This window comes from Oncorhynchus kisutch, linkage group LG8 (genome assembly GCF_002021735.2).
Source record: "Oncorhynchus kisutch isolate 150728-3 linkage group LG8, Okis_V2, whole genome shotgun sequence".
In the NCBI taxonomy this organism is placed as follows: domain Eukaryota; kingdom Metazoa; phylum Chordata; class Actinopteri; order Salmoniformes; family Salmonidae; genus Oncorhynchus; species Oncorhynchus kisutch.
Genome location: NC_034181.2, coordinates 15243624 through 15260654, shown reverse-complemented (window position 1 = coordinate 15260654; position 17031 = coordinate 15243624). Strand labels below are relative to the sequence as shown.

General features: G+C 43.1%; 1 protein-coding gene across 2 annotated transcripts in view; it reads right to left on the bottom strand.

Moving 5' to 3' along the window:
• Positions 1 to 1105: 1105 nt before the first annotated feature.
• LOC109896160 (growth hormone receptor) overlaps positions 1106 to 17031 on the bottom strand; it is an 85487-nt gene continuing 69561 nt past the window's right edge. For both annotated transcript variants that reach the window (XM_031829713.1, XM_031829714.1), the window contains 2 exons: positions 7665 to 7888; positions 1106 to 7380 (listed from right to left, as the gene is read on the bottom strand). In XM_031829713.1, the coding sequence (XP_031685573.1) occupies positions 6531 to 7380; positions 7665 to 7888 (1074 nt within the window). In that variant the 3' untranslated portion in view covers positions 1106 to 6530. The remainder of the gene's footprint in view (positions 7381 to 7664; positions 7889 to 17031) is intronic.

Sequence of the window (17031 nt, the reverse complement as noted above, 5' to 3'; positions counted from 1 at the left end):
GCTCTGCACAATTCGTGTCAGTCTCCTTTGTCCTCTTTCATCAATGACACATTTTCGACCACTGGCATGCCATTGGCAGGATGACCTTTGTGTGGTGGATCATTCTTGATACACATGGGAAACTGTTGAGCGTGAAAAAATGAGCAGTGTTGCAGTTCCTGACACACTCAAAACGTTGCGCCTGGCACCAACTACCATACCCCGTTCAAAGGCACTTAAATCTTATCTTGCCCATTCACCATCTGAATGGCACACACACGCAATCAATGTTTCAATTGTCTCAAGGCTTAAAAATCCTTCTTAAACCTGTCTCCTCCCCTTCATCTACACTGATTGAAGTGAATTTAACAGGTGACAACAATAAGGGATCATAGATTTCACCTGGTCAGTCTGTCATTGAAAGAGCAGGTGTTCCTAATGTTTGTACACTCAGTGTACTTAGGACTTTATGTAATGGGGTCAAGGCATCCTCTTCCACCTTTAAAAAGCATATTCCAGAAGCGTCTCTAGACAGCAACTCCTCACTGTAATGGAGCTGAATAACCAGACTGCTCCTCTAAGAAGGTCAACAAGCAAGCAGAGGCAATAAACGAGTGCTGTGTGGGCAGATAGCGTGGGCGTAATTGGCCTTAAGATCCAATACATGGGGAGCAGTGACTTATGGGTAATTACCTGCAATGTCCTGGGACGCAGAGCTGTGAGTGGCTGGCTCTCTGATCCAATCAGCCCCACACTGAGCAGCTGAGTACACAGGCTCTGTCTAATTGGCCAATCTGTTGTCCTCTCGACACAGGGCTGCTTCCAGGATGCTTCCTGATCCACTTAGCGCCGGAGAGACCCACACAGTTGCATGGACAAACGCGCGAGCACACACACACTATTTATTCCTTGCTGTGTAGAGCATTTACTGAATCAACACCCTCCACTGTCACGGCACATTGTGAACTCATCCTGAGTGACCTAAAATGTGGAATATCACGCTCCTATTTCATTCTGCATCAGAAGGTTTAATGGCCCATGCATTCTGGCCTTTAAATCAGAGTATCTACACTCAGGCATGACCTTTTTAAGTAGTGTGAGAAATCAACAAAAATGTACAAATACCTAACCGACAAAGATATATATTTATTGTGAATCTTTTTGAAAGATATTGAACAGAAAACAACAGGAAAGAAAGAAATGCAGCAGAACTTCAGAAACCCCTCGAACCAGACCCTGTCAAATTTCATCAGGCTGGGTGTATAGCCAATCAACTCCAAAATAAATCCCAGAACTCAACACTTTCAGCCTAAAAATAACAAACAAACAAACATAACCTGAGCCTGTAGCGTCGATGCTCTGGTCTGCTGATGCAGACGCTTCGTGACGATTTAAAAACAACTATAACTCATATCTGTAGTACCCTCCTGCTCATTTCGCTCTTTAATTGTCAGCGTATGAAACACTGACGACAACCCTTTGACACAGATGACATGGGATTGTACAAAAACCAAAAACAATATAGAGTTTAGTTCCAGCACGATCAGACTAAGATATTGGCTTATATCTTGAAATAATACTTGTGCTACAATATCTATACTGTATCACCATATACAAAATACTCTGTAGGAAAGCTTCTTATTGGCTGATGGATCAAAACACACAATATCTTATCTTTGTAGTGAATATCAAGGCAATAGGTGTCTCCATCTTCAATTCTTATACAATTTTAAAACAGACTTTGCTATGCATTCATGATAGATAATTCACAGACTAATTCACAGACTAATTCACAGACTAATTCACAGACTAATTCACAGACTTGACTTCGTCTGAAATACAAAATATGTATATGTAACAGCCGAATTCATACAGTGTCTAATATTCCAAAGCACACATAATTGAGCTAATATTGACACATTAGTATTCAATTTAACATAAGGTACATTGGCAAAATTACTGACACAAATGGTAAACAAATGTCTGGTAACCTTGAATGGTAACACTTTACTTGACACCCAGCGTCATAACATGTTATATGTGTCATAACGCTGTCATGACACATATATTTAGACCCATTGTGACATATATTGCGTTATTTTATGGCTGGTTATGACACCTACATAAGAATGTCAAAACCCACAAAACCTACTGTACCACACAAGGCAAAACATTCCATTACACCACAGCCTACGAGTCCACAGTATTACCTACCTCCAACGCAGGAGGCGAACAAGACACTCTCTTTTTGACTGGTATCTGACATTAGGACATGTACGAGGCTTATATGATTATGATGGTCATAATGCTTCATGACAGTGTCATAAAGTGTCTTTTCTACAAGTTCATTCAAATCTGATAAAAAAAACATTACTGTAAAGAATTCATTGCAACAACAAAAAATTATTGAAGATTCAAACTTTCAAAGAAAGGAAACTATTTGGCATGGAAAAAACTAATTTGAATAAATGTGGGTTTTGACACTTATGTAGGTGTCAGAACCAGCCACAACATAATGCATAATATGTCACAACAGGTGTAAATATATGGGTCATGACAGCGATATGACCATGTTATGACAGGTTATGACCGTGTCATAATGTGTTATGACTCTGGGTGTAAGGTAAAGTGTTACACCTTGGGTATAGCAACCTTGGATGCTACAAACCACGTCCATGTCGCATTGCACATTCCACTATACAAACATTTACCAACGTCCAACAGACTAAACCTTAGCAGTACTTGTCTAAATAATCTGATAGAGCTTTCCTTATAGTGTACATACACATAGGCACCTCTGGCTTATTCAGTTAATTGCAAAGTTGTAGAATGTTGCATATAGAAATGCAATGAATAGAGCTGACTCCAATGCTTTCATATTCTACTACACAACATAGAACAATGTCTGTTCTATGATAATGCATTTCTATTTCAACCTTCTATGAAGTTACACCCGCCTGAATAAGCCCGTGGCAAGGCTGAATGCAGACAGGGAACGTGCCGAGCAGCAATATTTCTGACTAGTAACAAGACAAAATACAACATACATAATACAGTAGTTGTTACAGCACTAGTAGAGATATATTAAGACATTTATTTTTCAATGTTTACATGCTGGTAGCAGAGAGAGAAAGAGAGAAAAAGAGAGAGAGAATAAGCATGACAGAGAATGGCACATTTGCACAGGTTGTGAACGATAGCATGCGTCTAAAAACAGTTATCATTCATTAATTGTTAAATAGATGAATCCACAAGTGAACATTCTTGCTGTGCCGGCACAATATATGTTTCATATTTACCTCAGAAACCTGGTCTTAAGGTTTGATTGGCAAGGGCTGTGTCACAGCTTCGATCTAAAATAGCTTATTCTATGCTGTTGTATTTGTGATAAAGCCATGCGATTCGTCAAGTTCAAGAGTTCCTGTAGTGAACACAAAATAATCACAGATTTCCTGCACTTACAGAGAGGCTTTTAGTCCTTATGATGCAGTTTGCACAGGCTGAATGGATCCCAGTTACACAAAGAAACTTCGCAAATCCAATCAGTTTTCCACACTGACTCAAAGTAATCACATTGAATTTGTTTGTTGAAATGACGTGGAAACAATGTTGATTCAGCCAGTTTTGGTTCAGTGGGACAGCTCCTCACATATCCTCTGGAGCTGATGGTTCTCTGTGGATCAAGATAATCTTTCTGATGATGATAATAATATTTCATTTGTAGTGTGCATTTTCCACGCTCAATGCGCATAAGGTAGAAAACTAAAACAAAACAACAAAAAGCATGAAGTATAAACAACAATCACAATACATGGAAACATTACATACTAATGCAAAATACAGACTTTAAGCAAATTGAGTGATGATACATGTACACTGAGTTTACCAAACATTAGGAACACCTCCATAATATTGAGTTGCATCCCCCCCTCTCCTTTTACCCTTAGAACAGCCTCAATTTGTCAGGGAATGGACTCTACAGGGTGTCCAAAGCATTCCACGGGGATGCTGGCCCATGTTGACTCCAATGCTTCCCACAGTTATGTCAAGTTGGCTGGATATACTTTGGGTGGTGGACCATTCTGGATACACACAGGAAACTGTTGAGGGTGAAAAACCCAGCAGCGTTGCAGCTCTTGACACAAACCAATGCGCCTGGCACCTACTACCATACCCCGTTCAATGGCACCTAAATCTTTTGTCTTGCCCATTCACCCTCTGAATGGCACACATACACAATCCATGTCTGAATTGTCTCAAGGCTTACAAATCCTTATTTAACCTGTTAACTCCCTTTCATCTACACTGATTGAAGTGGATGAAACAAGTGACATCAGTAAGGGATCATAGCATTCACCTGGAATTACTAATGCAGATGAATCAAATATGATAATGTGTTCTTTGTTTTAATGTTACATTTCCCGTTCACAGCCAGTTGTTGTCCTTTACGACAGTGTGTGTGTATGTCAGCTCAAAAGAAGAGTGGATACTATACTTTCCCCTTCTGTGTGTGTGCGTGCCTGGGTATGTTTGTAAGGTTGTGGGCGTATAGAAAGCTCTGAGCTTCTAAGTACATATTTCACTACATCAAAAGGAGCTAATTTTACTATCATTACAAAGTGCAAGCAAGAGCACATTAACATTGGCATTACATTTAGAAACATAAAAATATTATAACTACCCCTTTTCACATTTCCAGTCATAGAGTAGTACCACAGTATGAGTCATAATACCCATAACACCTAGTGGTCAAACAGGGAAATGATTCCAATCATTTTCCCACCATAAATCTTTCCCTTAGTGGATTTTAGAAATAGGTAAACTAAGGGCTGTGTTTCGTGTAGGCTTACCCTGGCATGACGTTTTGACAACCGTATAAATCTCTCAAGGACAAGGTGTCTTATCAATATATTCACCTGTATTTACCTGCACAAAAACGAAATGCTAATTCATGCTAATATCACTATCATAAAGAACTACAAATGCCATGACAATCTGGACAAGACTGCCAAATCTAGGCAAAGGTGAGAATCTCTGGATGAACCATTGTTAGCTAAATGTAGTAATGAATATATTGGCAACATTTCTTTAAACAGAGAATTCTATGAACTGTCTTGTGCAAATTTTTAATTGACACAATATCCGTTAGCAAAGGTGTCAGCTGGAGACGACGTGCAGGAGCTTGCAGGGATTTGTAGTTTTGCATGTCTACTTTGACATAAATGAGCATTTTTCGATTCTGAGCGTAAATAGATCTGAATATATTGATAAAGTCACCTTGTCCGTGAGAGATTTACACGGTTATCAAAACGCCAAGCCAGGGTAAGCCTACACCAAACACAACCCTTATTTTAAGTGTTTCTAAAAATCCCCTATGGTGGAAAATGAATGATTGGAACTATTTCCCTGTTTGACCACTAGGTTTTATGGTTATTATGACACCTCCACTGTGGAGCTCTATTGTCCCTGCATTTACAATTAATGCAAAGTCAGAAAGTAGAACATATAAAAGCAGTCTTTCCTATATTGTGAGAATTAAGTCTATGCTGTACGTGAAATCTGCTTGGTGTTACGGGTTTTCTTGTCCTCTGTTTATTATAGTGACCGGTGTCTGAGTTGTCACAGTGAGTGCAGACAGGTCGTCTAATTGCCGTGTTAAAAACTGACCTCAGTCTGGTAATAATTAGATGACTCTGCCGCAAAAAGGATGCAAGAGAAATATAAGCATGAAAACATGCCATTAAGCAAAATAATGAGAGCGCAAAATGAACGACCATAGTTACTAATAGTCACTGCTCGCTGTAGCGCTAAGTTTGACAAACAGCACACTCAAGTGTTCTGTCAATTAATGAGGCCATAATGATGATGTTAAAGTTGGTGTGTTTGTATAAATGGCAAGTAGATGTGCTTGTTATTCTCCCAGACATGTTGTTATTGGACCCATCTACAGTCAAATGAAGACTTAAACCAACAAGCTAGAGTATTAAATATGTATATGTTAAACGTAGATATTTATACATTATGGTGGGACTAGGTGTGTCTGCAAGGCAAATGTTTACAATGCACCTCATCAGTCAAACAACAGATATATTGAAGTATCAGGTAACATAGAACTAGAACCATGTCTGAGCTTGTCTGTCTGTGTATGTATGGTGCATAAGTGTATCTGTGTGTATATTAGAGAACCGTGCATTTCAAGGTTTCAGACTGTGTTTTTTTTTTGTGTCTCAGTCAGAAAGAACACCGTAAGATTTGTTCACGTATTACTTTAAGCTCTGTCAAACCAGAAAGGCCAATTTTACAGAAGCTCTTTCCTCAAGTTCCAGTCACTCATAAAAGCCAAACACAACAACTAAATATTTCTCTTCCTCAGCTTCCCTTCAAGCAAACTCTCAAACAAACGACCATGCTTGTTGTCGAGTCTGTCCCGTGAGATATTTGGCTTCCAGCATTGATCAAGTAGAACAAGGCTGTCTGTGATGATTATTGACTTCATGACAAGTGGCCTCCAACCTCTACGCCCCAAGGCCTCCTGGGCGGTGTAGTTTTTCTTAAGGCGAGAGGTTGCCCAACAGGTCTGGGGTGAGGTACCCTATGGGCATGACGGGCAGGGGCTTGGAGGGAGGTTGTGGGGAACAGGTAGGGGACCTCTGGGGGGAAGGGGGGTTGAGGAGAAGGCTGTGCTGGAAATCAACATCCTGAACCACAGTGTAGTCCGAAACAGGGGGGAGGAACTGAGCAGGGGGGGAGTCAGGAAGGATGTAGGGGGACTGGTAGTCCCCTAGGAGGGTGGTAGCAGGAAGATAGGCCTCCTGGTGGGGCTTGCTCTCGGCAGAAGGTGGGGGGAAGGTGTGGTAGACCTCACCAGGTGAGGAGGGGTCAGGGGTGCTCATCTGCCGGCCACTGCTCTCTGTCGTGTAGCCCCCTGCCTCAGGAGCAACCACCAGCAGCTGAAACTTCAGCTTGTTTGTTCTCCTCTCCTCCTCTTCCTCACTCTCCTCCTCTCCTCCCTCCATTTTTCCCTTCTTATCCTTCTTTGTTGTTGGAGTGTTCTCCGGGGCTCCGACCTGCTGGCCTGGCGAGAGCACCACCCCTCCGGTGGGCGTCACATCGCTGACCTGGGCATAGAAGTCCATGTTAACCCAGCTCTGAGGGCCTCCCAGCTGGGTCTGGACCAGGTGCCTCTCCCCTCCCTCTGGAGGTAAGTCTGGAGCCTGGAGCCCGGGGCATGGGACCTCCAGCACATCTAGGGATGGGGTGCTTGAGTGGCTACAGTTCCCCAAGCATGGCTCAACTTTGTTGGGTTGGCAGGACAGGAGGGCAGCCATTAACATCAGGGTCTCCTGGTCAGGCAGCTCTGGATCATAGGAGCTGGCCCGGCCAGAGTCATCATCAGGGATACTGAGAGAGGGAGGGAGAGAGAAAGAGAGAGGGGGACAGAGGGAGGGAGAGAGGGACAGAGGGAGGGGCAGAGAGAAAGAGAGATAGAGGGAGGAGGAAAGAGAAAAAGAGGAGGAAAGAGAGAGAGAGGAAGGGGTGGAAGGGGAGAGAGAGTTACCTGTAGGTACCATTCCAGATCTCATCTACTTTAACGCTGCTTCATGCAAAGAGGTTCCTGTAGACTGACACTTTCCTAGTATAATTTCAGAATTGTTTCACTGAACAAAGCCTGCTCCATCCTATACCTGAGGCCATGAAAGCAGCCATGGTTTGTGTGGTGGTTGTTGTGACCCAGCAGTCTCTGTGAGTCTGAGCTCTGGTTGTCCTTCTCCCCAGGCTCAGGCTCGTCTGCGTCCAGCTCGATGAACTCCACCCAGGGCACGTCCTGGTACAGGTCCGGGGGGTAGGAGTGGAGAGCCCCCATACCAGCTCCACTCAGGATGAAGTTCAGCTCGTCCAGCTTTCCGTTCTGGATGGGGTGTGACAGAGGGAGAGACATGACATTTTAAATGTCATTATTCTTTTGGAACTTCTGTGAGTGTAATGTTTACTGTACATTTTTATTATCTACTGTCTTTTTATTTATATATTTTTCTCCTTTATTTAACCAGGTAGGCTAGTTGAGAACACCTTTATTTAACCAGGTAGGCTAGTTGAGAACACCTTTATTTAACCAGGTAGGCTAGTTGAGAACACCTTTATTTAACCAGGTAGGCTAGTTGAGAACACCTTTATTTAACCAGGTAGGCTAGTTGAGAACACCTTTATTTAACCAGGTAGGCCAGTTGAGAACACCTTTATTTAACCAGGTAGGCTAGTTGAGAACACCTTTATTTAACCAGGTAGGCCAGTTGAGAACACCTTTATTTAACCAGGTAGGCTAGTTGAGAACACCTTTATTTAACCAGGTAGGCCAGTTGAGAACACCTTTATTTAACCAGGTAGGCTAGTTGAGAACACCTTTATTTAACCAGGTAGGCCAGTTGAGAACACCTTTATTTAACCAGGTAGGCTAGTTGAGAACACCTTTATTTAACCAGGTAGGCCAGTTGAGAACACCTTTATTTAACCAGGTAGGCTAGTTGAGAACACCTTTATTTAACCAGGTAGGCTAGTTGAGAACACCTTTATTTAACCAGGTAGGCTAGTTGAGAACACCTTTATTTAACCAGGTAGGCTAGTTGAGAACACCTTTATTTAACCAGGTAGGCTAGTTGAGAACACCTTTATTTAACCAGGTAGGCTCGTTGAGAACACCTTTATTTAACCAGGTAGGCTAGTTGAGAACACCTTTATTTAACCAGGTAGGCTAGTTGAGAACACCTTTATTTAACCAGGTGGGCTAGTTGAGAACACCTTTATTTAACCAGGTAGGCTAGTGGAGAACACCTTTATTTAACCAGGTAGGCTAGTTGAGAACACCTTTATTTAACCAGGTAGGCTAGTTGAGAACACCTTTATTTAACCAGGTAGGCTAGTTGAGAACACCTTTATTTAACCAGGTAGGCCAGTTGAGAACACCTTTATTTAACCAGGTAGGCTAGTTGAGAACACCTTTATTTAACCAGGTAGGCTAGTTGAGAACACCTTTATTTAACCAGGTAGGCTAGTGGAGAACACCTTTATTTAACCAGGTAGGCTAGTTGAGAACACCTTTATTTAACCAGGTAGGCTAGTTGAGAACACCTTTATTTAACCAGGTAGCCTAGTTGAGAACACCTTTATTTAACCAGGTAGGCCAGTTGAGAACACCTTTATTTAACCAGGTAGGCTAGTTGAGAACACCTTTATTTAACCAGGTAGGCTAGTTGAGAACACCTTTATTTAACCAGGTAGGCTAGTGGAGAACACCTTTATTTAACCAGGTAGGCTAGTTGAGAACACCTTTATTTAACCAGGTAGGCTAGTTGAGAACACCTTTATTTAACCAGGTAGGCTAGTTGAGAACACCTTTATTTAACCAGGTAGGCTAGTTGAGAACACCTTTATTTAACCAGGTAGGCTAGTTGAGAACACCTTTATTTAACCAGGTAGGCTAGTTGAGAACACCTTTATTTAACCAGGTAGGCTAGTGGAGAACACCTTTATTTAACCAGGTAGGCTAGTTGAGAACACCTTTATTTAACCAGGTAGGCTAGTTGAGAACACCTTTATTTAACCAGGTAGGCTAGTTGAGAACACCTTTATTTAACCAGGTAGGCTAGTGGAGAACACCTTTATTTAACCAGGTAGGCTAGTGGAGAACACCTTTATTTAACCAGGTAGGCTAGTTGAGAACACCTTTATTTAACCAGGTAGGCTAGTGGAGAACACCTTTATTTAACCAGGTAGGCTAGTTGAGAACACCTTTATTTAACCAGGTAGGCTAGTTGAGAACACCTTTATTTAACCAGGTAGGCTAGTTGAGAACACCTTTATTTAACCAGGTGGGCTAGTTGAGAACACCTTTATTTAACCAGGTAGGCTAGTTGAGAACACCTTTATTTAACCAGGTAGGCTAGTTGAGAACACCTTTATTTAACCAGGTAGGCTAGTTGAGAACACCTTTATTTAACCAGGTAGGCTAGTGGAGAACACCTTTATTTAACCAGGTAGGCTAGTTGAGAACACCTTTATTTAACCAGGTAGGCTAGTTGAGAACACCTTTATTTAACCAGGTAGGCTAGTTGAGAACACCTTTATTTAACCAGGTAGGCTAGTTGAGAACACCTTTATTTAACCAGGTAGGCTAGTTGAGAACACCTTTATTTAACCAGGTGGGCTAGTTGAGAACACCTTTATTTAACCAGGTAGGCTAGTTGAGAACACCTTTATTTAACCAGGTAGGCTAGTTGAGAACACCTTTATTTAACCAGGTAGGCTAGTTGAGAACACCTTTATTTAACCAGGTAGGCTAGTTGAGAACACCTTTATTTAACCAGGTAGGCTAGTTGAGAACACCTTTATTTAACCAGGTAGGCTAGTTGAGAACACCTTTATTTAACCAGGTAGGCTAGTTGAGAACACCTTTATTTAACCAGGTAGGCTAGTTGAGAACACCTTTATTTAACCAGGTAGGCTAGTTGAGAACACCTTTATTTAACCAGGTAGGCCAGTTGAGAACACCTTTATTTAACCAGGTAGGCTAGTTGAGAACACCTTTATTTCAACCAGGTAGGCTAGTTGAGAACACCTTTATTTAACCAGGTAGGCTAGTTGAGAACACCTTTATTTAACCAGGTAGGCTAGTTGAGAACACCTTTATTTAACCAGGTAGGCTAGTTGAGAACACCTTTATTTAACCAGGTAGGCTAGTTGAGAACACCTTTATTTAACCAGGTAGGCTAGTTGAGAACACCTTTATTTAACCAGGTAGGCTAGTTGAGAACACCTTTATTTAACCAGGTAGGCTAGTTGAGAACACCTTTATTTAACCAGGTAGGCTAGTTGAGAACACCTTTATTTAACCAGGTAGGCTAGTTGAGAACACCTTTATTTAACCAGGTAGGCTAGTTGAGAACACCTTTATTTAACCAGGTAGGCTAGTTGAGAACACCTTTATTTAACCAGGTAGGCTAGTTGAGAACACCTTTATTTAACCAGGTAGGCTAGTTGAGAACAAGTTCTCATTTACAACTGTGACCTGGCCAAGATAAATCATAGCAGTGTGAACAGACAACAACACAGAGTTACACATGGAGTAAACAATAGCAAGTCAATAACACAGTAGAAAAAAGAGTCTATATACATTGTGTGCAAAAGGCATGAGGAGGTAGGCGAATAATTACAATTTAGCAGATTAACACTGGAGTGATAAATGATCAGATGGCCATGTGCAGGTAGAGATACTGGTGTGCAAAAGAGCAGAAAAGTAAATTAATGAAAACAGTATGGGAATGAGGTAGGTAAATTGGGTGGGCTATTTACCGATGGACTATGTACAGCTGCAGCGATCGGTTAGCTTCTCAGATAGCAGATGTTTAAAGGCGGCCAAATGAGGTGTTGGCTTTAGGGATGATCAGTGAGATACACCTGCTGGAGCGCGTGCTACGGGTGGGTGTTGCCATCGTGACCAGTGAACTGAGATAAGGTGGAGCTTTACCTAGCATGGACTTGTAGATGACTTGGAGCCAGTGGGTCTGGCGACGAATATGTAGCGAGGACCAGCCGACCAGAGCATACAGGTCGCAGTGGTGGGTGGTATAAGGTGCTTTAGTAACAAAACGGATGACACTGTGATAAACTGCATCCAGTTTGCTGAGTAGAGTATTGGAAGCTATTTTGTAGATGTTATCGCCAAAGTCGAGGATCGGTAGGATAGTCAGTTTTACTAGGGTAAGTTTGGCGGCGTGAGTGAAGGAGGCTTTGTTGCGGAATAGAAAGCTGACACCTAGGTACTTATAGATGTCCACATATTCTAGGTCGGAACCATCCAGGATGGTGATGCTAGTCGGGCGTGCGAGTGCAGGCAGCGAACGGTTGAAAAGCATGCATTTGGTTTTACTAGCGTTTAAGAGCAGTTGGAGGCCACGGAAGGAGTGTTGTATGGCATTGAAGCTCGTCTTGCTATGGTAATGTTAACATATGTTTCCCATGCCAATAAAGCCCTTGAATGAGTGGAAAAGAGAGAGAGAGAGAGAGCCCACCACACAATAAATACTCATACAAAACCAGTTACACATCAATTAAAAACACAAGTCCAATTCCTCCTCCACAGTAACTAAACACAACAGCCTCTGAATACCTCATATACTCAAAATCAGATCAATATTGTTGACAAGTTTATAATAGGCAAACTCAACACTTAGTCTCGCTGAAAACATTCCCTCCAGCATTCCCACCACATCCACAGATCCCTGTCCCCGAATACTGTTCTTTCGGGTCTTCCATGTCGCTAATTTTGCTGCCACTAACACAAAATTAAGCAACACAACTACACCCTTTTGACTGAACCTGTACTTTGGCCCAAATATATACATTTGGGAAGAGAACCTCTCCCAACGTTGAGAACCATTTAGTGATCAGGTCAATCATCCCGACCAACCTGGGACAGATGTGCCAGAGTTTCAGACTCAGCACAGAATGGACACCCCTCCCCAACAGTAGGATCCAGGTGTACCAGATGTGTATTGGTGGCTATGGCTCCATGTATTATCCTCCATTGGAGGTTATCAATAGGCAGTTTATATAATGATCGCCAACAGCCTTTTGGGGAGGCACCTGGACCAAGCACACCCGCCCACCTCGTCGATTTCACCCCTTCCAGGGAAGAGGCATGGGACACCTTTACACATATTCTGTACATGGCCTTCTTTCCCACCTCCTTGAACTCCCCCAGCTCCGGGATATCGAAGGAAAGCAGCATCCCCACGTCCTCCTCAAATGCCCCCATCGCAGCACTAACAATCAGTGCAGGAAACACAATCCAGACCCTCCTTCCACCGATCAGAATTGGAAGTGTCAGTCACATACTGCAGATGAAGCACTGGCAAGGAGTCACAGACCTCAGTGACGACCTTCCTCAGTAGGCGAGATGATCGGATCCCCGCTCTTTCTCCCAGCTCCTCCAACGATCTGCTTCTGCTCCTCATCAGATGACCCAGCTTAGTACACCCCACATCTAACAGGCATGAACGTAGGCTAGCTGAACCCAGAACACAGGACTCGATGGCAGTGTTGTGAAAAAGAGGCTCTTAAAAAAAACACATCCCTGGTGGCGTGCAGGCGTTACGGGACTTGACAAGAGCCCTCCAGGCCTGCATAACACACTCATAAAATGGAGTCAGGCCAGGCAAATCACCCCCCTCCAGCTTTAAGAGGAAAAGGTGCTTGTCTAAGCCCAAACAGCCCGCTCTCCTCATCAATATGAAGGCTGTTTTGACCCAGCTAGAACCGTCTCTGGCTGCTTGAAGTGGGAAAGCCATGATCCTAGAGGAAATGTCCACCAGGCCTTGCCCACCCTCGTGCAGTGGCAGGTACAGGGCTGCAGCTTTAATCCAGTGTTGTCCAGACCAGAAGAAATTGACAAGGGTCCTCTGAAGCTCTTGTATCAGACCCTTTGGTGGCTGCAAAATCATAAGTCTGTGCCACAGGGTAGAGGCAGCAAGATTATTAGCTACCAGGACCCTTCCCCTATAAGACAGCTGGGGCAACACCCATTTTCATCTTGACAGTCTGGCACACACTTTCTCCAATACACCCTCCCAGTTCTTTTTCTGAAAGACATCGGAGCCAAGAAAAAAATCAAAGTCTTCATCCCATCTCTGCCCCCCTGGTAACCGTGGAGCGTAACCCAACTGAAGCTGACCTGCCCATAGCGCTTCACTCTTTCCCCAATTGACTCTAGCTGAGGAGGCCCCCTCATACACCTTTAGAGCGTTTGAGAGAACCTTAACATCCTCACCCCCTGTAATAAAAACTGTCACGTCATCTGCATATGCAGACAGTGCTATCGTGGGACCCTTCATTACACCTGGCACAGAGAAACCAGTAAGCTTCGCTCTAAAAAACAAAGCATTGGTTCAATCGCCATATAACTGCCCTGAAATTGGGCATCCCTACCAGATGCCCCTTTGGACAGGGATGGGGCAACTCAAACCAACCCCCACCTTCACCATACACGAGGCCCCAGCATACAGTAAATTCATCCAAGTCCCAAACCCAAAGGCTTTCATTGTTTTGAACATGTACTGGTGGTCCACACGATCAAAAGCCTTCTCCTGATCCAAAGAAATTAAACCCACATTTACATCAGACAGTTTACAAATGTCTAAAACATCTCTTATTAGAAACAAGTTGTCAACAATAGAGCGATCAGGTACACAGTAGGACTGGTCCTTGTGGACCAACAATCCCAGATACTCTTTCAACCTGTTTGAGAGACATTTAGAAACAATTTTGTATTCAGCGCACAGCAAAGCAACAGGTCTCCAATTTTTTATGAGAGCAAAATCCCCATTTCTGGCAACACTGAAAGCACTGCACAGGATACAGGAAGAGAACCCTCATGAAAAGATTCACACACCACTTCATAAAAATCCTCCCCAATAGACCCCCAAAAGTGCTTCTAAAACTCAGATGGTAAACCATCAATGCCAGGGGCTCGGCCTGTTGAGAGCTGCATAACTGCTGTGGACAGCTCTTGCAGTGTAATGTCAGAGTCCAATGCGACTCTCTGCTCAGGTCCCAATTGAGGAAGACCGTGTAACAACTGTTCAGTACACAGAGAGTCACAATCCTCCGCCTTATAGAGGGCAGAGTAGAAATCCACGACATGTTGACACTTTCACTGTCATCCGTGGTCATCTTCCCATCAGAGAGACGAAGGCAGACCATATGTTTCAATGTCGACTGTCCTAGGTTTAAAAAAGGCGCTAGGAGCATCCATATCCTTGAGGGAAGCGAAACGAGACCTAATCAAGGCACCCTTCACTCTTTCATGCAGAAAGGACCTCAGTTCATGTCTCTTGTCCCGTAAGTTCATGACTAGTCCAGGGTCGTTCTGAGTGAGCAGCTTCAATTCAATAGATTTGATGTCCTGTTCAAGGGCCTTGATAGTCTCTTTAACTTCAGTTTGAGACAGAGCAGTATACTGTTGACAAAATAATCGCATTTGTTCCTTCCCAACCTCCCACCATTGTCTCTAGAACCTCCCACCATTGTCTCTAGAACCTCCCACCATTGTCTCTAGAACCTCCCACCATTGTCTCTAGAACCTCCCACCATTGTCTCTAGAACCTCCCACCATTGTCTCTAGAACCTCCCACCATTGTCTCTAGAACCTCCCGCCATTGTCTCTAGAACCTCCCGCCATTGTCTCTAGAACCTCCCACCATTGTCTCTAGAACCTCCCACCATTGTCTCTAGAACCTCCCACCATTGTCTCTAGAACCTCCCACCATTGTCTCTAGAACCTCCCACCATTGTCTCTAGAACCTCCCACCATTGTCTCTAGAACCTCCCACCATTGTCTCTAGAACCTCCCACCATTGTCTCTAGAACCTCCCACCATCGTCTCAAGGACTCAAAATTCCCTTCTGTAACCCTCCATTTTCCCCAAAACAACAAAAACCTGCCACAAAACATGACATTATGTAACAATTGAACATTAAAATACCAGTAAGGTGATGACCTTCATGGACAAGTGAATATCAACAGTAACAATATGATGATCAGAGAAACCCACAGGGAGAATGTCACACCTTCCAACCCTACTACAGTAGTGATCAGATACATACAACCTGTCTAACCTTCCAACCCTACTACAGTATTGCTCAGATACAACCTGTCTAACCTACCAACCCTACTACAGTAGTGATCAGATACATACAACCTGTCTAACCTTCCAACCCTACTACAGTAGTGCTCAGATACAACCTGTCTAACCTACCAACCCTACTACAGTAGTGATCAGATACATACAACCTGTCTAACCTACCAACCCTACTACAGTAGTGATCAGATACATACAACCTGTCTAACCTTCCAACCCTACTACAGTAGTGATCAGATACATACAACCTGTCTAACCTACCAACCCTACTACAGTAGTGATCAGATACATACAACCTGTCTAACCTTCCAACCCTACTACAGTAGTGATCAGATACATACAACCTGTCTAACCTACCAACCCTACTACAGTAGTGATCAGATACACACAACCTGTCTAACCTTCCAACCCTACTACAGTAGTGATCAGATTCATACAACCTGTCTAACCTTGCTGCACTGACACGACCTTCATGAACTTTTAGCCATGTGTACTGCCTAACTTTTGCATTCCTTACTCTCCACACATCAGAAAGCTCAAACTCAGTTAATAGACCAGACAGGCAGAAAGAAACATAAAAAATAAAAACATAACATCCACTTTGACCAATAAAACCCGACCCCTGACAATCTCTGTTGTAGATACCAGTCACCCCTAAGCCTGAGGAAAACAAGATTGCCACCCCAGCACTGAAATTAGTACCATGACTGAGTACATGCTGCCCCTCCCACCACATACCCCAGTCAACCTCATTTTCCTCATCGCTATGTGCTTCCTGTAGGAAAACTAAATTAAGCCTTTTCTGTTTTATTACTTCTAATACCCAAGCCCTCTTATTCCTGTCCCTTCCCCCATTAATATTGAGAGAACCTACCCTTAGTACTTCCATATAGAAAAGAGAAAAGCAAAGCAGAAGAAAAAAAGACACCCTGTGAAGCATGATCATCATCATTATTTAAATGGTCTCTTATTAACCTGACCATGTTTCCCACCACCTTTTGCTGCTGCAACAGCAGTAACAAATTTCCTCAAGCGAAACCGCTTCTTCTCACTCAATTGGTCTAACCCTACCGTCTTCTAACATCACAGCTGACCTCACAAACTTATCAACATCAAAATAAGCTGCCAATTTGACAGATTTCCCAAAAGTCTGATCCAGAAACCCATTTACCACCTCTAGATCATAAATTTAGTCCTCACCAGCTGTTATCATATCAAAAGAGATATCCATATCCATCTCCTGATCCTCCTCAGCTGAGGCCACAGACCCCTGACTCCCCTCTACCACATCCCTTTCAACACTCCACACTTGCACCTCATCACTCGTACCAGGCATCTCCTCCACTACCTGGGAGACTAGC